Source organism: Aspergillus fischeri, genomic scaffold (assembly GCF_000149645.3).
Source record: "Aspergillus fischeri NRRL 181 1099437636266 genomic scaffold, whole genome shotgun sequence".
Classification (NCBI taxonomy): Eukaryota; Fungi; Ascomycota; class Eurotiomycetes; order Eurotiales; family Aspergillaceae; genus Aspergillus; species Aspergillus fischeri.
In genome coordinates, this window is record NW_001509760.1 from 1,147,807 (window position 1) to 1,171,479 (window position 23,673).

The 23,673-nt window shown below is 49.1% G+C and overlaps 9 protein-coding genes across 9 annotated transcripts, besides 5 other annotated features; 4 read left to right on the plus strand and 5 right to left on the minus strand.

Moving 5' to 3' along the window:
- Window positions 1-100: 100 nt before the first annotated feature.
- Window positions 101-1,740, minus strand: NFIA_051080 (uncharacterized protein; the record flags this gene model as incomplete). The annotated part of the gene is made up of 2 exons (XM_001257659.1): window positions 101-444; window positions 687-1,740. The coding sequence occupies 2 exons, from the start codon at window positions 1,738-1,740 to the stop codon at window positions 101-103; spliced, it is 1,398 nt and encodes a 465-aa protein (XP_001257660.1).
- Window positions 845-903: a microsatellite.
- Window positions 848-882: a microsatellite.
- Window positions 1,741-2,391: 651 nt separating the features above from the next.
- Window positions 2,392-2,418: a microsatellite.
- A 106-nt stretch (window positions 2,419-2,524) lies between these two features.
- Window positions 2,525-2,554: a microsatellite.
- Window positions 2,555-5,662: 3,108 nt separating this feature from the next.
- NFIA_051090 (mitochondrial 37S ribosomal protein uS9m) lies at window positions 5,663-6,671 on the minus strand (the record flags this gene model as incomplete). The annotated part of the gene is made up of 2 exons (XM_001257660.1): window positions 5,663-5,754; window positions 5,816-6,671. 2 exons carry the CDS (start codon window positions 6,669-6,671, stop codon window positions 5,663-5,665), a joined length of 948 nt encoding a protein of 315 aa, XP_001257661.1.
- A 358-nt stretch (window positions 6,672-7,029) lies between these two features.
- On the plus strand, window positions 7,030-8,685 carry NFIA_051100 (elongation factor 1 gamma domain-containing protein; the record flags this gene model as incomplete). The annotated part of the gene is made up of 4 exons (XM_001257661.1): window positions 7,030-7,059; window positions 7,169-7,370; window positions 7,618-8,340; window positions 8,399-8,685. The coding sequence occupies 4 exons, from the start codon at window positions 7,030-7,032 to the stop codon at window positions 8,683-8,685; spliced, it is 1,242 nt and encodes a 413-aa protein (XP_001257662.1).
- A 614-nt stretch (window positions 8,686-9,299) lies between these two features.
- Window positions 9,300-11,479, minus strand: NFIA_051110 (NIF domain protein; the record flags this gene model as incomplete). Its single annotated transcript, XM_001257662.1, has 2 exons — window positions 9,300-11,294; window positions 11,363-11,479. 2 exons carry the CDS (start codon window positions 11,477-11,479, stop codon window positions 9,300-9,302), a joined length of 2,112 nt encoding a protein of 703 aa, XP_001257663.1.
- Window positions 11,480-11,786: 307 nt separating this feature from the next.
- Window positions 11,787-12,912, plus strand: rrp36 (putative pre-rRNA processing protein; the record flags this gene model as incomplete). The annotated part of the gene is made up of 2 exons (XM_001257663.1): window positions 11,787-11,954; window positions 12,010-12,912. 2 exons carry the CDS (start codon window positions 11,787-11,789, stop codon window positions 12,910-12,912), a joined length of 1,071 nt encoding a protein of 356 aa, XP_001257664.1.
- Window positions 12,036-12,097: a microsatellite.
- An 876-nt stretch (window positions 12,913-13,788) lies between the features above and the next one.
- On the minus strand, window positions 13,789-15,291 carry NFIA_051130 (uncharacterized protein; the record flags this gene model as incomplete). The annotated part of the gene is made up of 2 exons (XM_001257664.1): window positions 13,789-15,013; window positions 15,083-15,291. The coding sequence occupies 2 exons, from the start codon at window positions 15,289-15,291 to the stop codon at window positions 13,789-13,791; spliced, it is 1,434 nt and encodes a 477-aa protein (XP_001257665.1).
- Window positions 15,292-20,727: 5,436 nt separating this feature from the next.
- Window positions 20,728-21,368, plus strand: NFIA_051140 (DNA-directed RNA polymerase core subunit RPC19; the record flags this gene model as incomplete). Its single annotated transcript, XM_001257665.1, has 4 exons — window positions 20,728-20,853; window positions 20,948-21,039; window positions 21,101-21,177; window positions 21,235-21,368. The coding sequence occupies 4 exons, from the start codon at window positions 20,728-20,730 to the stop codon at window positions 21,366-21,368; spliced, it is 429 nt and encodes a 142-aa protein (XP_001257666.1).
- Window positions 21,369-21,762: 394 nt separating this feature from the next.
- On the minus strand, window positions 21,763-22,471 carry NFIA_051150 (putative NADH-ubiquinone oxidoreductase B14 subunit; the record flags this gene model as incomplete). Its single annotated transcript, XM_001257666.1, has 4 exons — window positions 21,763-21,882; window positions 21,971-22,117; window positions 22,262-22,323; window positions 22,429-22,471. 4 exons carry the CDS (start codon window positions 22,469-22,471, stop codon window positions 21,763-21,765), a joined length of 372 nt encoding a protein of 123 aa, XP_001257667.1.
- Window positions 22,472-22,882: 411 nt separating this feature from the next.
- On the plus strand, window positions 22,883-23,604 carry loc1 (66S preribosome component LOC1; the record flags this gene model as incomplete). The annotated part of the gene is made up of 3 exons (XM_001257667.1): window positions 22,883-23,170; window positions 23,244-23,393; window positions 23,470-23,604. The coding sequence occupies 3 exons, from the start codon at window positions 22,883-22,885 to the stop codon at window positions 23,602-23,604; spliced, it is 573 nt and encodes a 190-aa protein (XP_001257668.1).
- Between the last annotated feature and the right edge of the window lie 69 nt (window positions 23,605-23,673).

The window sequence follows — 23,673 nt, forward strand, 5'->3', positions numbered from 1 at the left end:
ATCACTCAGGACCGCGAAGTGGTGGCTGCGGCGGCGTTCACTCCATGTGCCCGCATATTATCTGGTCGGCTTTCTATCAGATCGATACATTCCCCGAGGACTATGCGACGAGTCGCCGAATCAGACAGCTGTGCCAAATTTCTTGAAAGGATTTCTCGACTAATGTAGGGTTCTTACCACAGAGTATCTCCTCCTCCCAAATGCCCATCTGATAGTCCACCAGTCCATGCTGCTCCATCTGATCGCATAGCTGAATCAGTTCTCTGCCCATCTCGTCCAAACGATCGCTACTGAGCATTGAGGTGTTCGACGGCTGATGGCCGGCCCGCAACATCTCCAGTGTCATATCTTTCTGTCTTTGGCAGACAGCCAACCAGCAGATGTTGAAGTCATTCCATAATTGTAATCGATCAGAATAGAACATCGGATCGTCGCTTAAAATGCCTAGGATTGGTTAAAGGTCAGCAACTAAAATGCCTCATTATGAAATTGATCTTCATATGCCCGCTACGCAAGCTCGAAGGTATCATCGGCGTGTGCCAAGGGTGCGATCAACAAAAACAAATGATGTATTCATTGTGCACGTATTACTGTATTCAATGTATCGATGAAAAGGTACGATTCTTGAAGGATGGTGGATAAGGTGATGAGTGGGAATCCAAACAAACGCTAGGCAAGAAACATACCGAGTTCCCGCGCATTAGTGACAAGCCACTCGGAAATTTCCAAGAGTGATCGCCCAGCCTCTACCAATCGACCGGCGCGAATGTGATCGAACGTCGACCGCAAGGCTCGTTGAAACCGACCATATTCTTCATTCAAATTTGTCGAATCCGGAATTACATGCTGCTGCTGTTGCTGCTGTTGCTGCTGTTGTTGCTGTGAATGATGTTGCTGCTGCTGAGACGTTTCTTGTTGCTCCAAACGTCTCGCCGTTGTCCCCACAGGGGTAAACTCGGCCATGGTTGCGGGAAAGGGCTGCATTGCGCTCGAGCGCCCAATGGGACCGGGCTGGTTATAAGCAGATGAAGAGAGTTGCGGGTTCAGGTAGGGCGAAACCTCTGCAGGGACCCCTGTTGCCATCGGCTCATTAGTTGGAAAGTACTGTGGAACGGCAAATTGGCTGGACAGGGCGTCAATCGCTGCAGACTGCCGTGCTGGGTACTGTGGCACGACCTCGTACGGATTTTGTGTCGGACCTTGCTGACCGAGATTATATACCATCTCCGATTCATACGCGGCGAAGGGTTGCTGTATCGACTGCTGGCGCTGCTGTTCGCGCAGCGTCGTAGGATACGGTTGTAATTCGTCCCCGTGCAAGGAATCACCCTGAAACGCAGTGTCTGTGTATCCATAGTCCATGTAGGCCGACAGTCGAGATCTTGTCGCTGCTTGCGACAATCCTGGATGGTTTCCACGTGCTAAAGGTTGGCCATGCTGTCGAAAACGATCCGCAGCACCGCGGGATGAACTGGGGACCCCTCGACGTGTCTGCCCCGAGCTGGTTGTGAAACTGGAGGGATCATGCTGCTTCATGCGTCGGCTATCGCCATCCATACCACGCAGTCGGTCCCACGAGACCCTGCGCCCTGGATCGAGGTCAAGAGACCAATGCGCTTCGGGGGAGAGCGGAGGACTCGCGTATGGTTCCAGTTTGCCGGGATTGTGTAGTTTGGTCGTTAACGACGTCGTTTGTGTGAAAGCCTTTACAACGTGAGTTCCTACTCCCCTTCCACTCATTCATAGACTGGTACAAGCAGATCGGAACGACACTCTTGCTGTCAGATGTGCCGAGTCTCGTGGCGAGTCTCTGTGCGGTTCAATGTACCGTGTTGCGCAAGCATGCGCAGCCTGGTATCTATCAGCATTAAATGAAGATGTTTGACATAGCCAAATTGAAATGCAAAATATGTACGCATGATTAGCAACGACATACCTCTCTGATTTACAGTGAACCCCTCGCAAGTCGTGATTCTTAGAGAACGGTAACCTCCTGGGATAGAGAACGAAACGCACAACAGTGCGGGCAGAATGACAAAGCGCGGAAGAGAATCAGGGCTAATAATAAAAATTTCTATGAATCAGAAAAAGGTAAGACCCAATGACTGTAGTCCTGTAATTGCAGCCCAAGCAACCTGCTCTGACAGATGAGGGACACCAGAGACTCTGTGGAGAGTGGGGGAACAAGAGCGCAAGATGGGTTGCAAGATATACTTCGACTGACAGTGACTAGAATATCAAGAAATAAGCGGTCTCTAGGGTATATATTTAAACTCTCAGGAGAAGACAGGATCAGCATCTAGGGGCTGTATCATTTAGAAGCAGTGCAATAGAAGGGGAAGGCTGAAGTATTGGTGGTCTCTTGGTGGTCTCTATTGATGCGCTTACATCCAGGCAGGCAAGCAAGCAAGCAAGCAACAAAAAAATGAGTAAAATTAAATTAAATAAAATAAAAAAGGAAAATAAAAGAAAAAGGGAAAAAAAAGGAAATACACACACATATGACGAGAACGAGGGGAAAAGTAAAAAAAAAAACAAAAAAAAAAAGAATAAAGGAATGGGGGGTTAAAGAGACAAACAAAAAAAAGAAAAAAAACACAAAGCAAGTGATCTACTTCCAAGTTAGAAGACAGCAGCAAGTTCTTCTGCTTGGAATAATCATCATCATTATTACTATTGTTCTATCAACCGTACACGAAGTGGTCCATACATGTCTTCTATCCATTTGCTTTTTGTGTCCACTTGACTCGGTCAACCCGAACGTGACGGCGGATGCTACTTATTTCTTTTTTTTCGTTTGTTCCGAGCCATTGGGGGCAGAAATTCTCTTCTTGCGCTGTTTCTATCAATACTACCTATATCATACTGTACTAATTGCTGCCCTTTCCCCTGTGATTCGTGGTGTAGTCCTGTTGTCGGGATTTTTATGGGTCATCATTGGGCAGCATAGACCCGAGAGCTCTAACTGATCTGATCTAGCGAGTATATACTGGGAAAATATAGATATTTCTGCTTACATAGTTTGATCACCTGGATGTAAAGCATACGAAAAGAGTAAATGAAGAAAGATGACAATTAGTCATTTCGAGCTGCTTTTATTAACCCCATGCGAAGGCGCGGAGCTAATCGGTCCTTCCATAGTGCTGGGGCGCACGATGATGCAGAGAGACCGAAAGAAACAGGCCAGAAAATCGACAGATCCAAGTCGACAGAGGGGAATGACCGATAAGGTTAGAGAACAGGGCCACTAGGTAAGTAGGTAGTTTCCTAAAGTAAGGTACCACTAGCTTTGTCTTAGATTCGAGTCACCCGAGAGTACTCGACATATTATTGCTGCATCCTGCCCTGTATTCCTTTGGCCTAGTCTAGTCTACAGTATTTGAGTATTGAGACTCGACTATGAGTAAGTCAGGGCTAGTACTAGTTATATGACGCTGTCCATGCTTAGTGCTTGGCTGATCTGCCATCGAATCCACTTCGGGGATCTTCGTCATCTGTTGATCATATTTATTGATGGCTCGATTTTGACAAATCCCACTCGGCCCCAGGAGCCCGAGACACTGGTTCCCCCCTTGTGGCTGCTCAGAGGTTAAACTTTCTCAATGATTAGCTTCATCTGGTGGAATCTCGAAAAACAAAACCCGAAACAAGTCGAGAAGAGAAAGACAAAATTCGGTGAAGAATAGACCGAAGAAGAATATCCTCTTCAGACTTAGCATGAATTGTATGTATGCTTGCCACTGTACTCCGATCCTCAGGGAAGGAGAAAGCCCCCAGAGGAGAAAAGCACAAAGTACGTACCCGCCTGTATCCAAGTGATCTCCAAGTCAGTCTAGATAGTCACCGCCGAACTGACGAACAAACTCTACTAGCCTGTTCTAGAACAGAAATTATGCTGTGTTTTCGTAAATACAAGTGGCAGAGCGCACTGAGTTGTATCGGCATTATTAACATGCCCCTTGTCTCCCGGAGAATCAGCGCCGAGCTCTACTCGTCGTTGAACAAGAGCCAACTCGTGCAAAAGTAGGGAAAAGTCAGAAAGGATGCTGTGACCGACGAGTACTGAGTACCTGGCTAAAGATCATCGACAGTACTGACCTGCTGGCGACCGGAATCCTGGGAAAGCCATGCATGCAGGACGGACCGACCAATTGGTCGCTTGTCGAGTTTAGAAACCAGAAAGGAACCCAATAGAGCATGGAGATCTGCAAGAGATGTCACTTGGATCTTGATAGACTGTGCTATATCCCCAGTGGGGAATTGGTATGAATGGTTTTAAGTCACAGTTCAAGCTATAGAAGCTAGTGTGCGCGGGGACGGGCCCTGGCGTCAGATTCGGGGACTGACGGCTGCGGCGTGATCCAATAGAACCCGTGATCGGTATTTGTTGATTTGAAATACTTCGCCTGGGACTCAATAATTGATAGTAGACTGAGTGGTTTCCTTATGTTACCATCCTGTTGTTGTTCTTCTCGTCATAGTCTTCCAGCTTTGCAGATTGCCATTCCAAGTGAGGCGTGCCAGGCTGCCAGCTGCACGCTAGTCAACCATCAATGTGAACGCTGGGATATGTGATGGGCTGTCACTAGTGCAGGATCACTCTACTCAATCTCTATTCATGGGAGATCATCGTGCAATGCGTAACGAGTGTTGAGTGTCAAGTTCAATCAAAATATCAAGGCAGAGCATATGATTGGTGAAGACCATACACATGGCATACTGAGGTAACAACATATACTGACATCATCAAAGGGCATCGTAAAAACCGCTTCTGCCTGCCACTATGATTACTGCATCCATAAACAAAGTCATAGGCAGGCAGGAACATTGCAAACCGACCCAGGAGATGACAACCATGAACAAACTCAGACTCAGCAATGTGCAACCCTCTTCCTGCGAACTGTCACTCAGCCCTTCCAGTATCCAGGCTCCCTCACTCTCGTCAGTTCGCAGATCGATGATCTCAGCGCCACGTTGCCAATAGCAATAAGTAGCTGCGACAGTCTGAGTTTGAGTGCGCGACCCATGATCCCTTCATCGACCTGAAACTCGAGTCTCGGGACTCGGACTCGAGGAGAGCTAACGGCAGTGTGTGTATTGTGTAACGTTGTTTCTCATCTCTGTCAGCACTGGGCTGGGCCCGTAGTCGTGCAATGTCTGCGCAATCCTCCCCCCTCTCGTACGAAAACCCGGCGCCTCATTCTGTCCCTTTTACAAGTGTGGATCTTTCAATTGAGTTGTTTGGTTCTTCTGCATTCGGGCTACAGTCTGGAGTTTGGACCGAGACTCGGGAAGTCAGAATCGTCTTGGTTCTTGTGCACTGATTCGACAGTGGTCAGGAGTCGTAGTTCCTGCGGCCGGCACTCCCAATGTTCGTCCAGCGCTTATCCACAATTCTAATCAATCGATTTCATTGTCATCTGAGGGTAACGCCCGATAAGAGTCAAACTAGGTACATTGCTTGTCGCCGAGACCGCCCATGCAAGTGTCTTGTCTTGAAGCAAACCGCCATGGCATACGCGGTGATGCGGAAAATTCGAAAGCATATTCATTCAAGAATCAAGATGGCAAGTGAGATAATGATACAGGTCGGGAAAATAAGAACAGTAAACGAAGTAAACAACAGACAGCACGCCAGGACCAAGAGAGAATAAACATGCCTTCATCTCTTGACCCAGGTTGGCATCTTGCGAGCCTTGACGTGACCGGGTTTCTTTCTCTCGACGCGACGAGCATCGACGGTAATGACACCAGCTAGAAGGATTGTCAGCAATGTTCTTTACTACCCACCCAGACGGCCTCATCTGTAACGTACCTTTGCGCAGAATCGGCTTCAGCGCCGGCTCATGGACTAGTAGTGCCCGTGCAAGGGCTAATGTGATAGCCTCTGCCTGGCCAGTGACTCCACCCCCTCGAACAGTAGCCCACACATTATATTTGTCTAGTCTCGACGTGCATCTCAGCGGCCAAGTTGCGCTCTCGCGGTCGTGCAGACGGGGAAAAGCTTCCGTCAGCGTCTTGCCGTTTACCATGACCTCACCCTCTCCTTCGACTAGGTGGACCACCGCCGAAGAGGTCTTGCGCTTTCCCTTGCCGCGAGCTCGGCCCATCTCGTCCACTGTCGCCGGCGCCGGCTTATTTCCGTACGGGTTACCCGGCCGAAGGAAGGTCCTCAAGGTGTCGCGAACTTCCCCCGGGAGAAGAGCAGGCTCAATGCGATTGAGTCGCTGCAGAATCTTGACCAAGCTCTTGTATTTCTTCGTCGGTACGGGCTCGCCGACAAAGTCGCGGAACTGTGCAAGTTTGAACCATGCCATTCGAGGCGCTTCGCTCGGGGACACCGTAGGTAGCGATGCGTATTTGGCGCAGATACGTTCCAGATTCAATAAATGATCGATGAACTTGGGACTGCCGGAGAAGTAGGCCGGTGATGCGGGAATGACCCGAGCAGGACGGGTAGCGAGTTGGGAGAAATCGATCTCGGGAGCTGCTCGTACCTGGAGAGCATTTCCACCAGTGGTTTGGGCCTCAGTTGCATAACTTCGCGTACCCTTTCGCTGTTGTAATAAGCTCCCCGAAGTGACTGTGGAGGTTCGCAGGATGGACTGCAACTGAGCTGTTCGGACCATCTGCACCGCCTGAACGATGCAATTAGGCCTCTGCCACGCCATGATTGAGGAAACGGGCAGGCAGGAGCCTTGCTTGAACCGTAGGATAACTGCCAAAGAATGTAGGGAGAGGGAATTATTGTAGCAGCGTGGTCACCCCGTCGAAATCCTAGCCTATCCTTGTTCTGCCGTTGTTGGGCAAGCCTGAGGTTTTTCGATGACATATCACGTGAGCGACCAAACGTTACTCCGGTCGCCGACGCCGGGTCTTGATTCGCACAAAATTTCGTCGTTCTTTTCCGCCAGAGCCCCTCAGGTGTCGGCTTTTTTTTTTTATTTGAGCAGCTTCTCCTTTCCCACCCCCTCTCCTTCTTCCTCTCCTTTCTCTCCCACATCTCCCCATCCACACCTCACATTCACAATGGCTTTCGGAAAGCTTTACGGTCTTCCTGTATGTGTTATCCTTGATAATCAGCCCGATTGATTTGATGGATTACATCCATTCAGCTGCCTTGTTTCCGTTGCTTTGGACAGCTGGCTAATCGGAGTGACTCGAACAGGAGAACGGTCGTACCATCGCCGCCCTCGTCGCTGCCAAGTGCAATGACTTGGAGCTCGAGCTGGTTAACACTGAGGCCAACTCTGCTGCTGCCTTAAACCAGTCTGCTGAGTACCTCAAGCTCAGCCCCCTCGGCAAGATCCCTGCTTTCGAGGGTGCCAATGGCTTCACTCTCTCCGAGTCCATCGCCATCGCTGTCTACGGTATGTTTCAATTTGCTTAAACGTCCATCCTTTTCAGTACCAGCTATGTCGAATTCCTTTACATGATGAGCAATTCTTTATTACTAGTTATCCCTGGCAGAACTACTGTGTTGATAACATTACAACTCTGAATCTCTTTGGCTACCCCGCCTTTTTGGCAGAAAATTTCCCAAAATGGAATTGACCTTGTTTCATCGTTGCAAACCACCACTGGCCCGGAACATTTTGAGACTGACTGCATTAAAAGTGACCTCCCAGAACGAGAAGACCACTCTCCTGGGCAAGACCAAGCAGGACTACGCTGCCATCCTCCGCTGGCTCTCGTTCGTCAACGCTGAGGTCCTCCCCAAGCTCGGTGGCTGGTACCGCCCTCTGATGGGTCTTGACCCCTACAACAAGAAGAACGTTGAAGATGCCGCCAAGGCTGCCAACAAGGCCCTCGCCGTCCTTGAGAAGCACCTCACCGCCAACACCTACCTGGTTGGTGAGCGCATCACCCTCGCCGATTACTTCGGTGCCTCTCTCCTCACCCGCGCTTTCGCTACCGTTCTGGACAAGGCTTGGCGCTCTGAGAACGTTGCCGTCACCAGATGGTACAACACTATCATCAACCAGGCTCCTTTCAAGGCCGTCGTCCCCAGCCCTGTCTTCGCTGAGGAGGCTATCAAGTACACTCCTCCCAAGAAGGAGGAGAAGGCCAAGGCTGCTCCTGCTCCTGCCAAGCCTGCTGCTCCTGCTGCTGAGCCCGAGGCCCAGCCTGAGAAGAAGCCCAAGCACCCTCTTGAGGCTCTTGGCAAGCCCGAGTTCGTCCTTGATGAGTGGAAGCGTCAGTACTCCAACGAGGACACCCGCCCTGTTGCTCTGCCCTGGTTCTGGCAGAACTACAAGCCCGAGGAGTACTCTCTCTATGCTGTTGACTACAAGTACAACAACGAGCTCAAGCTCACCTTCATGGCTAACAACCTGATCGGTAAGGGTTTCAGTTCTTTGGCTTCATCTTGCTCCCACATTCTGACTTTCCATCTTAGGTGGTTTCCACGCCCGTCTTGAGGCTTCCCGCAAGTACCTCTTCGGTGCTCAGTCCGTCTACGGCGAGAACTACAACTGCGTCGTCCGCGGTGTCTTCCTTGTCCGTGGCCAGGACTGGAAGCCCGCCTTCGAGGTCGCCCCTGACTGGGAGAGCTACGACTTCCGCAAGCTCGACCCCTCCAACCCCGAGGACAAGAAGCTTGTTGAGGACATGTGGGCCTGGGACACCTCCGTCACTGTCGACGGCAAGGAGTACCCCCACGTTGATGGTCACGTCTTCAAATAGATGGTGTTCTGGGAATGCTATCAGCAACCTCATGATGTCCCCTCTTCCCCTCATGACATTGGGTTAGCTTCTATATGAACTCAAGCCTTGGCCATAAGCCCTTTCGTTTCAGGATACACCCCATAAGTACCTGCTACCAGAACGGCTATGGGCCTGGCTTTCCATTTGATATCCCTCTCATCCCCTCCACGCGCCCAATTGACCCTCCTAATGTCTACGTTGCCCACGACTGAATGGTTTACGTATTTTCATTCGTCGACTTGACTTTCAAGAAAAAGATTCTCTTCCTAAAATGCATGGATATTGTATATCCATGCTAATGATATCTTGAGATGTGGAATGATAGTAGCTAGTCTAGCCATGAAGAAGCCAAAAGCACTTCTTGATCCTAGCAGTTTGCTGTTCGTATTATGTATCCAGTAATATGCTCGACGCACACCGTCCGCGTAAATGGTGAATTTGAAAGCATCATGTATGTTCGTGACAAGCTTCACGAGGTTCAAATTGCAATGGATCTATTCAAAACATCCGATAAGTCCACACCTAAATTTACAGCAACACATAACAGGGGTATCATCTGCGTGAATCGATAAACACAAGAACAGAAAGTCAAATCAGTCGCGGCGAACATTCAACGACTCCTCTAGGCGGTCGAGAAGGTAGTTTTCCGATTGCACTGAGGAAGCGGGAGACGGAGAACGTCTGGTATGCGATTGCGGCACAGCTGTAGCTGTCGCGATAGCACTGTCGTCACCTGGTGTAGCTGGGGTGCTGTCAATCGCAGTAACCCCTTCGTTGATCCCTTCAGCTGTTATGGCAGAAACAGCAGCGGCAGTGGGTACATTCGCAGGTGCAGCGCCGATAGCGGCCGCAGCCCGTCGCGCCGCTTTCTTCTCCTGTTTGCGAGCTCTTCGTCGTTCCTTGCGCGCCTGGGCTATTTCCTGGGGTGTTGAGGGTGTGATCGAAGAACTTCCGTTTTGTTGTTGTGGAGACTGATTTACCCTGATGTCGAGATCAAGGATTGTGCTGTTTGTCGCGATGTTTGTCGCGAGCTTTGAGTTCCAGAGCTGGAGCAACTTGCTGACGTCGTCGTGCTGGGCTAGGGCGTCAAGGCATTCCAGGACTTTGGGGAATATGTGAGACTCGTCGATACCCGGCGCGTTCGTAAACTCCGGGATCTCGAGGATGTTGTAGGGCTCGCTGAGTGCTTTGAGTTTGCTGTCATCGATGAGGACGGTGTTCGTCTGGTCCCAGCGCGAATTCCCCCGTGCCGCCTTTTTCTTCGTTTTAGACCGACCGTTCTGATGGGAGCTGGGATATGAGGATTGAATCTCTTGATTGCTCCATACTGTCTCTAAGGTCTTATAGACCTGCACCTTTGACCTGTACTGAGATTTCGAGAGATTCAACTTATCGCGGCCCCATTCAGCTACCAGTGACTTCCTTTTCTCGCCAGGAAACAGTTTCTCGCAAACCGCGTTTACCGTCTCTGGTTGCGAACTGGACCAGATCATGACTTTGTAGTTTTTCAACAAAGCGTCCAAGAACTGGTCCAGGCCTGTCCTTTTGGCGAAAGAAGGGGGCAGACGTCGATGCTTTCGAAAGATCAGAGTGCCGTTCAGGTCAAGAATGACTAGTAGAGGCTGGCGGTTGGGATTTAGTTTCGGGGCCAATAATGATTGCGTCAGATAGTCCTTAGTCGGCGCAGGAGGCTCCGGGGTTTTAGATCGCCGATCATGCGGAGGGATTGGGAGCAATGGTTGCGGTGTTGGGCCCTGAGAACCGCCTCCAGTAGGGCCAGCTGTTGTAGAATACATCGGGTCGAAGGGACAGAACGGAAATCCGCTGAGAACTGGTGGTGCCAGTGCTGGACTGGATACACCCAAGTTCATGGGAGAGAAAGGGGCCATTGGAGGCATGAAAGGCAGTATCTTTCCAGGGTTATTCAAGTCTGGCATTGGCGGGAAACCGTAAGGGGTGAACGGGAGGTTATTGGGCAAAACCTGCGATTGTGGCGATTGTAAGTGTGATAGGTGTAACGGGATAAACGGCAGCTGCATAGTTGTGTTGTTAAAAGTGTCTGGTGTATTTGATTGTATAGGCAACACGGGAAACGAGTTGATATTGGAGTCAAGTTGCGGAGCAGTAGACGGCGCATTGAAGGGCTGCTGTAGTTGCATGTGTGGAACTTGAGCATGTTGAGAGCCTGGCCGATGCGGAGTATACGGTGACGGTTCTTCTTTTGACATTCTGTCAAAAGATCTGGCATTGCGTCGTGTACCATTCTTCCGCGAACCGCTCGACACAGCATTGTCAGATCCGGGGGAAATCGCTGTCGCGGAGCGCCAACCGGCGTTGTTCGAATCCCGACGACCTTGATATGGCCTCCATGATTTCCTTGAATTCTGGCTTGTATCGCGTAGACCATGATCGTTCTGTGGATGATATCCTGCTTGAGGTGTACCATCCCTAGCAGCTTTTGATTGTGTCATGCCTAGATCTTCGAGAGAACTGCCAACGGTAGCTTGTAATTGGGCTTTCTTCGATGGGTTGATATGCGGTGGCGACCTTGAAACAGAGGTGGCTGACACTTTGAGATGGGACAGGACCTATACAGGAAAACCAAGGGTTCAGTCGCCGACCATGGTGATCACCTGTAACTGGATTCGTAACACACCTTCTCGGACGCCCCGCCTTGGAGCATGCGGCGGTAGGCAGCAGTCACTGACAGCGGCAGAGATGAGATAAACGAAGCAAGCCTAACGAATGGATGGACCCAGCGCCTGAAAACCATGAAGTAGACGAAGAATTGACGCTACAGGTAAGGAAAGAAAGAATGATCAAGATGACTGCGCTTGGATGGATGGAAGAACGGCAAAATAAAAAGGCGACAACAGAACAATCGCCGCGCGGAAGGAAAAGCGGCCAACGAGGGTCCCGCCGCCAAGCTCACCGCCTTATCCAGTGGCAGTATAATCGACTTTTTTCTGCGCTGGTCTTCACCGCCGCAGGGTATTTGAGGCACAGCTGGTTACTGCGCTATTATACTTTGCTCCAGTCCATTCGCTGTTACACGCATCGAGCTAAAGTTACTGAAGAGGATGGCGGTTTCAGATCTTCTCAACCGGCGAGTACGAGCCGTACCAGACGAGGACGAAGAGGTTTATTCGGAAGCATCCGCATCCGAGTCGGAGAGTAATGATGAAGAGGTCGAGGGATCAGGATCGGATATTAGCGTTGATAGTTCAGAAGGGGACTACGGCTCTGAGGTAAGCCTTCCAACATCTTGCGCTAGGTTCCACACGTTCTAAAAGTCATCATCAGTCCCAAGACGAGTCAGATGCCATGAGCAATGAAAACGAGGTGGAAGATGACGAGGACGACGAAAACAGCGACGACGGCCAAGACGACGTACAAGCTTCATTAAGCAACATCTCTTTCGGTGCCCTCGCCAAAGCGCAAGCCTCATTAGGCCCCAAAGCCAAGCGCAAATCCAAAGCCACCGAATCAACAACAGATGATGGAGAAACCCCAGCTGCCTCCCCATTAGACGACATACGCGCACGCATCCGCGAAGCGCGAGAACAGAAACGACAGGGATCCTCAAAGTCGAAAGACCTCGAGAAGCCTTCCCGCTCCTCCAAACACGCACCGATGGTGCAGTCATCCAAACACCCCGTTACCCGCAAGCGCACAATCATCGAGCCGCCGGCGGCCCTCAAATCGCGGGACCCGCGGTTCGATCCCGCGGTACGCAGCCAAAGCGGGCGTAGTGAAGCTTCCCAAAGCGCCTACGCCTTTTTGGACGATTACCGCGCTGCGGAGCTCAAGGAAATGAAGGAGAAGCTCGCAAAGACCAAGGATCCGAGACAGAAGGAAGCCCTGAAGCGTGATATCCGGTCGGCTACGGACCGTCTACGCACAATTGAAAACAGAAGACGGGAGAAGGAGGTGTTAGCGGAGCACAAGAAACGAGAGAAGGAGCTCATCCGCGATGGAAAGAAGAGTAATCCCTACTTCCTCAAGAAGTCGGACCTCAAGAAGCAGGTGTTGCTTAAGAAGTATGAGAGCATGGGCTCTAGACAGCGTGTGAAGGCGCTAGAAAGAAGGCAGAAGAAGTTGACTGCTAAGGAGAGGAAGGAAATGCCTATGGAGCGACGCGGACTTGGGAATGATTCTACACCTTACAATGATGGCGGGGGCGGTAAACGCAGGCGGCTTGCGTAGAGGCAGTGTACCCACTACCCATATCTTCATTCTATCAATGCTTTATGGCGGAACCGTTTGTTTCTTTCTACATTATTTCTTCTATGAAAGGCTTGCGTCTGGACTCTGCGTAGATCACGGGAAAGATCATGAGAACTCACTATTAAGATTTGACTGGATCTACCAGCCTACACTAATTGTGCTATAAAATGCAAGATGACGTCTCTCTCAAATTATCACCCGTCCTGATTCGAGAGTATTGATCTGTGCCGGGCATTACTGTAAGGTCCAGGACAAGAAAAAAGAACGTTTTAAGGAAAAAGGAACATGAGCTTTGTCTGACGGAACTGCTGTGTCGAAATGGAAGGAAAGAAAATAGGGACAAGAACAATGGTATCACAATAAGATGACCCAAATCAGCGGCTACAAATGCCAGCAATGAGATCGGCGGAAGGGAAGAACAGATATGGACATAGGATTGTGCAAAGTTGGCGTGGTCCAGCACCCGATCCAAAAAAGATACAACGCCTGTGAACAGCAGCCCCCAAAAAAGACGGAAAGAAGAGACCCAAGGAGTAAGTCAGAAATGATAACAGCCCCTGCTCTGGGTCAGGGAGGTTCGGAAAAGTTCGTAAGGATAAGTCGTAAGTCTCGCAATCATCAATCTCAACTGACTAATCTCATTCAGTCAAAAAGCTTCGTGCCTGTCCGATTCTCAGCTGTTCCGTATCTCAGTATACCAAGACTGCTCCCGATTTGGACTCGTTGAGTCCTTGCGCGAGATGCAGAGGATCTGAGCCCCGCAAGGTCTGACTTGTAGAATTTTGCCCAAAGCTGAAACAAGCGAATAACATCAGACAGAAGGATAAGATACAACAGGCCCCAGATGAGCCTGGTTCATGAGTGAAAAAGATCCCAAGCCCTGGCACAAAGGCTGAGAAACTCTTCCTTCTTTCTCCGTTGTGTCTCAGGAGAGTCTCTGCCTGCCCCAAAAGGCCCGTAAGTAGTGTTAGAGCCAGAAGCTAGAGCTGGATTGGGTCGATAGTGCGGTTCCGGGCCATGGCCCAAGGGAGGACTTCCGTTATCCTGTTCATATTCACTTCTCGGGCGCCGGCGAGCAGTTCCCTCGGTTGACTGTAATACAGGGCGGAGAGGCTGATGGGGCGCTGAAGGTGCAGCGTCGGTACTAGTGCGCGACTTGGCTTGTCCATTGTTTACATGAGGAGACGGTGGAGTTGGAGGTTGGTGGCCGCCATAGTGAACAATGCGTGGTAGAAGCTCCTCTCGTCCACCAGCTAATTCATGGACAGCCTCCTCTGCGGATCGGTACTCCCGAGGTCGACCTTGCAGTTGCGCAGCAGATCCCGGCATCCTTGGAGATGGTAACGGCGGAAGGTTATTGGATTGTGACGGATTTGCGCCTGAAACAGCCTGATAGTATGTGCCGCGATTAGGGTCCCGGTCACGGGAGCCTAGAGCATCAGAGCCAAAGACGTCGGATAGCGGGGGAAGGCGATTATTTGTTTGAGTAGCAGGTACATGGTGAATGTGAGAAGTTGACCCGAGGGTAGGGCTCTGGTTCACAACGTGCCGAGTCAGCGGCTGCGCTTGGTATCGACCAGTAAAGGTTTGATTCAGCGGTGCCGATTGAATGACACGCTCGTTGGCAAATTGGGCAGCAGACGGAGGTACGATTGACAGACCAGGCGGAGGTCTACGCTTGGAGGCGCCCGTTTTGGGGGCACCGAATGAGTTTGACTCCGATGGTTTAACACCATCCGGACCGTCATCCTTGGCCGACTTGTGCAACCGAGATTCTATGATGGACCTCTGCTGGTCTCGCACGGAAAGGCTCCTTTGAAGCTGCTCCCTCATTATTGGGTCATGAGTCTGAAACCCCGGTGACAAGCATGCGATCCCAACATCATGCATGGTAACTCCGTCACGGGCCGTCATGGGACCGCCGGCAGCGCGAGCTGAAAGACCTCCCGCAGTCGGGAGGCTCGTGGAGAGGTCCAGCTTTCGGGGTCGGGGCCGAGTGTGGGTCTGAGTTTGCATAGCAGGCGAGGATGGCGGTTCCTTTTTCACTATCACCTTGGGAGGGATGCTTCCATTTTGTGATCTAGACAGTGCAGAAAATTAAAGTGTTAGCAAACCCCAGATCACGCCTTTTGTAAGTCGAGACACTTACGATGGCGATGTGTGCTTTCGTCCCGGTGGTGAACCTTTCGTCGCTGCAGATCCATCTTGTAAGACGCCAGATGCTCGTGGAGGTGTCAAACTGGAGTTGGAACTTGTCGCCGTCGGTGCCAGGGTCGGGCAATTTTTTGGACTCGGATCGCGATTCATATGCGGCGACGGCAATGGAGCGGCTGTAGCAGGTGCAACCGCCGTAGACATGATAGTGTAAAATTCTATTTAATAATATCCCGGAAGACTAGATGTTTATATGCAATGGTATGGAACGGACAGTGAACCAGATTGACTGAATAGCGGAGTTGTTGTTCTCGGTAAGTCGCACAGGTCCGCGGACAAAGCCAGACGGTGCGGAACAATCAAGAGTATGTGGATTGTACTGTACTTCGTATATATCGCTGGTTGGAGCTCGGAGAGTCTAGAGTAGGTATGGGTTTGTGCCGCACTCAGTGTATAGGCCTCGTATATATGATGATGTTGATTCGATGGTTGAGGAGAGGTGGTATTAAAAGGTCCCGAAAATCGAATAGTCTTCTGTTAGGGAATCGACTTTGGCTGTTGGTAACTTGGTAGGCGTAAAGTGGAATCGCGCGCGGACGGGAGAGCGCGGTGGTGGTTAGCGGCTATGCTGGGCTTTCCCTCTATTCAAGAAGTGAAAGCTGCCTAGCCAACAAATATCCAGAAAAAGCAACACGAAACACAAACAGTGACAAGCAGAGCACCGCCACTTCCAAGTCAAAGGACAGTAAAGAAGACGAGCGAAGAGTCACGGTACCGAGAGATATGACCCACGCCCAAAAAGGAGAATGAATCGAAAGGAAAAAGCTGTTGGAGGTGTGACACGAAGTGGTCAGATACTTTCGGGGAGGGCGGTTAAGTAAAGCTGGCTGGCGGCAGTGTGACGGCGCCGACAGGGTCGGTCAGGCCGGAGATCGATCCAGAGCAACAAGCGAGAGAAAATGGACAGGGATCTCGATAGGTCTGGCTGACTACTATGCAGGCAAACAGGCAAGTTGCCTAAAGGGGAGAAAGAGAACAAAGACAAGGCTAAAACACGCGAAAAAGGGAAAAGATGAAAAGAAGAAATAAATTGACAAGTGATTTTGAGAAAGGTCAAAGGGGGAAGAGGAGAGGAAAGAGAGAGAACTAAGGACGAAGACAGGTATGACTGGAAGACAGATATAAGACGACGGACTGAGAGGAGGCAATAAAATAATAATAATAAACGATAATGATATTGATGAAAATCAAGATGAGAAATTAGAAGAAACAAAATGGAGCATACTATCATGCAAAAGTGGATCAATCATGGACACTGTTGGTGTTGTAACTTTTATAGCAGTGTCTGACCACTTGGGATATGGACGGAAAAGTAAAGGTCAGGACTCAGAATGAGAAAATGTGCTCAGCTACTGACGAGTAATAATATTAATTCAAGAGGGGCTGGGCGACTCTCAAAGAGGCTGACAGGAGGATATCGGGATATGGAGCAGCCTCAATGGATACAAGTTTACAACATGAGGCTATGGGAGTATGGACTAACTAATAACTATGGAGAAGGGGAGGAGGAGCATGTGGGGATGAAACCAGACAAGCTGTGACCACTTGATTCTGTAGGACAATTTTAAAACGTCTGAGAGATTCAAGTACCCCGTAAGGGATTAAATGGATGAAATTCCTGGATTATTGGGTATCCTTATTTCATGTCGCCAGACTACTCATACAGCCATCACATGCTCCATAAGGTACTCTGTACTCTGTACTTGTACTGAATATGATAATGGCATCTATTGATATTCTATGATACTTCGAGTTGAACATACCAAAGCTGAGATCAAGAGATATGTACTTGATTTATTCCATTAAGTGTTACTATTATTTCCTCCTGATTGTCAGGGCAAAGGGTGAGTGGAGACAATGAGAGTTTGGGATGAGACTCGATTGGAGCATTCTGAGACATGGTTTGTTTCTGCCCAGGGCTTGTCCGTCGATGATGTGACAACTAAGACAGCCAACTTTCCACAATGCATGCTACCTAGAATGCGATTCGTATCTCAGTCGTGGATATCTTACCATATATATATATTCAACATAATCGAGCTGTTAGGAAATCAAAACTAGGTATGCCTCGGCCTCAAGTCAAAGCCAAGTAAATGGCGTGCTTACAGAATCGCAGTTCGGTTTGCAACCTGAACAACAATACACAGGTAGGGACAGATAATTCGGTAATATTTACAACGATTGAAATCTGGAACACCATAAGGTCTGACTGTCTGACCCCATTCTGACTTCCCTTCCCGCCTCTGGCATTAATTGGAGATCTAGCGTCGACATTCGACAGCTTGGTATCAAGTAACCAAGGTAGCAAATACATTCTCAACGGATTTGACTCTCGAGGCATATCTTCAAGATAACAAACGGCATGGTGCCAAGGTTCTACCGAGTCGACTTCCGAGCAATGAATCAGTGGATATACTTATAATTCAACAGGATTACAACAAATGATTACGCGAGCTTACCTTCAAAAACCAGGGGGGAGCAAGAGTTAATTGTCCACAGAGTATCCATAGTAGCAAACATTTCTCAAACGCCGATATACTAGTCCAGTCCATTCCTAATCAGTTACAGTACACACATATACTGCCCCTCTTTCCCCTGTGGCGAGCCAGGGCAGACCAAATCTGCAACACCAGTGTCCCTCACCACTCCAAGTCCTCCAATCAAACCCCGAACCATGGCATTTGTTGTTTAGTTTTCTAGCGTCATGGGCTCTTGCTTGGTCATTTTGAGGTTTCTTTTTGAAGAGAAAGTGGTAACATCAGATTTATGTCTGAATCTTCCTGACGTGCGGAGTAGACTAGATCACTAGATACTGAGATGACTGTGGCACAGAAGAAATTGCTCCAATAAACCAGGCAGTCAGTCAAGGCCCATGCCCACGAGGGACTAGTTTATGCATATATCTGCTCTTCCTGATCACCACCAGAACGTCAATCTGAATCGACACAATCACCTTTCTTCGTCTCTACCTAGATATAGTATCCATGGGTCTACTTCATGTAGCATGAGCTTCAATAGTCACTCGAATGTCCGCTTTTTGCCTGACAATATGGCCCTTTATCTATTCGCGGTACACAGACCCATGCCTCGTGCGGTCCATCACCTTTCCTTCAGGAATGCTAGTCCATTACAGGAGTCAGTGCGGGTGCAACATTGAATTATGGATTCGGAGCATTGGTACTCCGTCGTGGTAGAAACTCAGATCTACCTTACGGAAAAATGGTGCTTCTGACAAGTACTTTTGACCCGCGCGGCCTGCCATTATTGCTGAGATGAGATATCGACGCACGGATCCATCTAGTCAATGCAGGAAGAGAGCCAATCCCTGTTCTTGTTGCAGCGGTTATATTAATTATTGAGCTAGGTCTCTGACAGTAGTCTAATCATAGTGGAAAGTGGTTCATGGCTAATATGTAATAAATATAAGCAAACTTGCAACCCCTGTCATTGCATAAGTTATTTTAGCTATTAACCCTGCTATGGAGCAACTATCATGTGATATCTCTTTGAAGATATCAACCCACAGAGTCGACAGTACTCTATCCGTCTAGGCTTTTGTTAGAAGTGGCCAGTCCTCTTATCAAGTCACATAATGTCCAATCCTGTCTGAACATTGGTACTCCAACTGTACTCTGAATCCTCTCAATGAGACATGGCGCGAGCCACGAGTCAGCTCATAAATTCTTCGGGATTGTGGCAGGTCGAAAAAGTAAGACGCGAATAGACAGTCCATGATCCAAACCTCTGGGAAATCATTCTAGGCCAACCTTAGCAAGTTAGCACAGTCGCACTACGTGCTAGACGGATGTACTAGTGATCTTTTGGCCCCATAAGTGTTTCTAGCGAAATTATGTCACGGCCTCGAGGAAGTATGAAGTTAGGAACACGGGCTACAAACCTGGGTCATGGTAGTAGATACCATCGATCGTAGTGAGAATATTTTTCAAATCCAAGTGTGTCGGTTATATCATAATACAATACTTCTCTGATTCTTCATTATTACTATTCAGTAGTGAGAATCATCCTCAGGAACTGGTAAACACCAAACCGAGTATTCAAGAGTCTGCACAGACCTATTCCTCAGTCAGAGAGAAGTAGTGTCATGGCCCACGGGCATATCACAGGCTCACAGCAGTTGGCCAGTGGTCTTTGCGTCCATTTCTTAGCCGATCTTAATCTGAGATCTACTCCAAATAGCAGAAAGTTTACAAGTCTATTACCAAATTCAGATTTCAGCCGCCCAGGCTCAACTGGGTCTCCACTGAGTCCATTGTTCCATTTCAATACAATAGTTTCTCTTAGTGTCCGCAAATTGTCAGCTGTCAGCCTGTCAGGACTCCGTAATCCCTACACTTCGGAAAATTTCTTGCCTTAGATAAATGACAACAATATAGTGACAATGTTACAGGAATATGTGTCTTAGTAGGTCGCAGCTATTCGAGACCTCAATGGCCCGATATCATATCCCTTGATATGACCGCTTATGCTGCTACTTCAGTCTTGCCAGTTGAGCTGGAACATTGACCGACAGAGCAGATCCAGCGGAATCCTGTATCTGCACTGCGCTCACTGAAGATATTGATAGCTCCTGCTCGACAAGCCACAGTTGCACAACATCCACAAAATCGGGGTAGTGGTCGATCCTGAGGTGATTGACAACTAAAAGCTGGACCGTGGGAAATAGGACAGCCAATAGGTAATCTGCATAGATCCCCGGCTTCTTGCAACATGAGCAGGAGAGCTTGTCTCGGTCACATTATCACATGGATATCCAGTACTTGGTACCCCGTATAGTAGTATGCTGTGTATCCTGTATTAAGCGTAGATGGCACGTTCTGAGTCTTCAAAACCCAAATTATCACTCCGAACTGGCAAACCCACAGTGGTCAATTCAGTAGAGTTGCTGAAGGTAAAGCATGGGATTCGGTATCGAAACTCCGTATCTCTTTGAGGTGTGCTTCGTTCGGCCGAACAGCAACTCCTCGTCTCCCATCCCGCTCGCTGCAACTGTAAGTATTTGGAATGATCAATCATTTAGAGTATACCCCAGTCATCGTACAGATGCAGTAAAGCTCCTCTACGAGCTCTAAGGATGTATGTCAAGGTACCTCTGGGTCTGATGATCCTCCAAGACTTGCCGAATACCGAAGGCGGTCAGCACGCTATCGATAACCATTTTTACTCTTTTTCTTCCTCTGAGGGACCTGACGAACTGCGCAACGGATTTCCTCAGCGTCACTACTCAATTGCGTTCAGGAACTATATTTCAAGTCGAAGCCACTTGCACTCGCTCCGTTGATTTGATCTGCTCCGTTGGAAGAATACTCAGGAACGCAACCCCCGAACGAGCTCCGCTGCTTACAAACCACTATCTCGGAACAAGAAGAAGTGGATAAGAAGGTTCACAACGGGAAAAAGCAGACATATCGATCAAAAACAGACGGACCTGAGCTGGCCATTCTTGACAAGGCGCATTCAACGCATTCTTCTGCACCCGGACCAGGCTGGTGAAGCCCGCATTCAACTATCACTTTCTGTACGACTAAACCGTGCTACATACCCTTTAATCGAAAATCCACCATGCCAGCCTCTGTACACTCTCAGGACCAAGACCAGTCCATGATGGACACTGCTCCTCAGGAGCTAGAACAGCAGCAGGACTATGAACAGGAGGAGTTCGAGCTTGAGGAAAAGCGTATTGTCGTGGTGCGTTATACGTCCCCCGTCGTCTGCGGTTCTGCTCCTGTCAGACACGCAGCACGAATTTTCGCCGACTGATCGCTTACTGAATCTTCTTCAGCTACCGGGTGCCACCGAGACTGCAGCTTCTTTTCAGTTTGAAGGCGAGGGCCATACTCTGGGAAATGCGTTACGTTATGCCATCATGAAGAAGTGAGTCGACCGTATTTTGGTTCTCGTAGATGTCGCAACTGCTGACTCCTACTCTTTCCAGCCCCGAAGTTGAATTTTGCGGATACACGATCCCGCATCCCTCGGAAACCAAGATGAACTTGCGTATCCAGACCTACGGTATGTATTTTTTCCACACATATGCGCCGTTTGATGGAGCTGACGGGAATATCGCAGATTCCACAACTGCAGTTGAAGCCCTGGAGAAGGGCTTGGAGGCTTTGATGGACCTCTGTGATGTCGTCACAGACAAATTCACATCGGCGCGGGATGCTTTCAATGCTGCCCAGGCTGATAAGATGACCTCGTGATGCATGGTTCTTTCTGGGTGGATTCGACATTTATGGCGTTGTATATTGAAGCAAAAAGTTTCCTTGGTCTTCATTATTGGGACGATTTTGTTGTCTATGGCATTGTACCGGAGTAAACCATGTCTTTAACAGAATTATTAGATATCCCTCTACAGTGTATGATGTGCAACAGACCTGCAAATGATAATGTCTGTTCTTGAGGTGTTCGTGGCCTTCTACGATAAGTACAAGTACTGGAAAGGCAGAATGAAATGCAACATGCAAGGAACAAAAGCTGCAATTTGTTAGTCTGACAATATTTACATGACCGCTTTCTATCTGGGACGCAACCCAATGCCCCAATCCCCGAAGACGGAAGAAACTCATGGTAAGTGAAGAAACTCGAACAAAACATTCAATTGCGGCCTTCCAAGAAGCCGGAGATGAAGTTAGGGGGTAATCTAGCACCGGGCTCCTCTTCCGGCCGGAAGTATTTCATCACATGCGAAAGCTGCTTCCAGTAGTTGAGCGTTTCCTAGAGAAATACCATCAGTGAAGTCCGAAGAAGGCTATGTCGAGACAGAGGATCAAGCACGGAAATTATAGCGTTGGTCTGGACTGACCTGGTACTCTGCATGGCTCTGGAACAACAGAACATCAACAACGCCCAGCTGCTGGACGTAGCGGTGCTTCTCAAACTCTTGGCGAATCTTCGTCCGGATTGCGGATACGGGGAGGTTCAAGGAGTACATGGTCTGAATCTCGGGGGACTATTCTCCTCGACGTGGTTCTATGTCAGTCCTTTCTTGCATGTAGAGAAACATTCGCCGATGATCAGAGCTTTCAGCAGCTCAATGGACGGATATCCAAGGGCAAAATCAGAGGATGTATAGCTGCGGGATGGGCAAACTGACCGCTCTGAGCCATGCTCTGTAGGACCGAATGACGCGAGACTTTGCATCGGCCCAATTGACGGCTGTCATGAACATGTACGTTAGCATTGACCAGTTCATCCACTGACATCGCGGCAATTTGTAAGGTCATCGCGGGACGGTCTCGGGGCGGGAAAGACTGCACGTACAGGAGCGCGTGCGCTGCGCGAGGTAAGTGGGATTGATGGTCATCTTGGAAGTGGTCGGTGATCCGCGCCTAGACACAGTAAGCTGGGGGAGGGACAGGTGCGCTGAAATTCGACGTTCCTTTCCGGGCTCAAGTTAGCGTGACGATGGATGGGTTGGAAGTGGAGGTTTGGGATCCTCGCCGGTTGGCCCTACCGCCTTCCTTTTGCGAAAAATTTCGTCCGCAGTTATTTGGAGAGCATCGAGATTTGCTATGGTCGACTCCCGAAATTAATCTGCACATACACATTGTTGCCCATTGTATCGGTGCGGGTAACCGTGAAATCTATCTAATACGATTCTGGTCTACTTGTCTTTCTCTCGCCGTCGGCCTACCTTAAGCGAAAAGACATCCGCAAATCCGATTCCCTCTGCACGATACCCACCTGCGAGGCACGATCTTGGTAGATAACAGATATGGCGCCGAATAAGCCTTCAGTCAAAGGCAAGTCATCCTCCAAGGGTGACTCAGGAAAGAGCAAGCCTCTCTCATCCGCTTCGAAAGTGAGCAAGAAAAATGCAAAGCGCCCGCCACCCAAGGAAGTGAAGTCGAAGGCACGCACGGAGTCATCACTATTGAAGAAGACGAAGAAGAGGGAATATACAGAAGAAGAACTTGGCCTCCCGAAGCTGAATATGATCACGCCTGTCGGAGTAGTGAAGCCAAAGGGCAAGAAGAAGGGAAAGGTTTTTGTTGATGATCAGGTCCGTGTGCCCATTCTCCAATCTTTTGTCTCTCGCTTTGGCTGAAGATCGCTGACACCTGCTCCATGTATAGGAGGGAATGATGACTATTCTTGCCATGGTCAATGCCGAACAAGAGGGCCACATTGAGTCCAAGCTGCAGAAGGCGCGTCAATTAGAGGAGATTCGCGAAGCCAAGAGAAAGGAAGCAGAAGCGAGACACGCGGAAAAGAAGAACAAGTTGGTATGTCTCGATATCATATGCATTACCGTACTTGCACTGCTTGGAGGCATTGGCTAACGAGAATCTCTGGATATAGGAAGAAGCTAAACAATCAATTCGCCAGAAGCGGAAGCGCAAGAGCAGTGGCAATGAAGACTCCAAATCTGATGCTTCGACTTCCAAATCAGATTCAAAGTCAAAAGGAAAGAGAAAGAGTGTTTCTTTTGCTTGAGCGTTCTATGTACGAAAGTCTATTCTATCTATACCAATTTTATGTATCTAGATGGGGTTATTTGGCGTT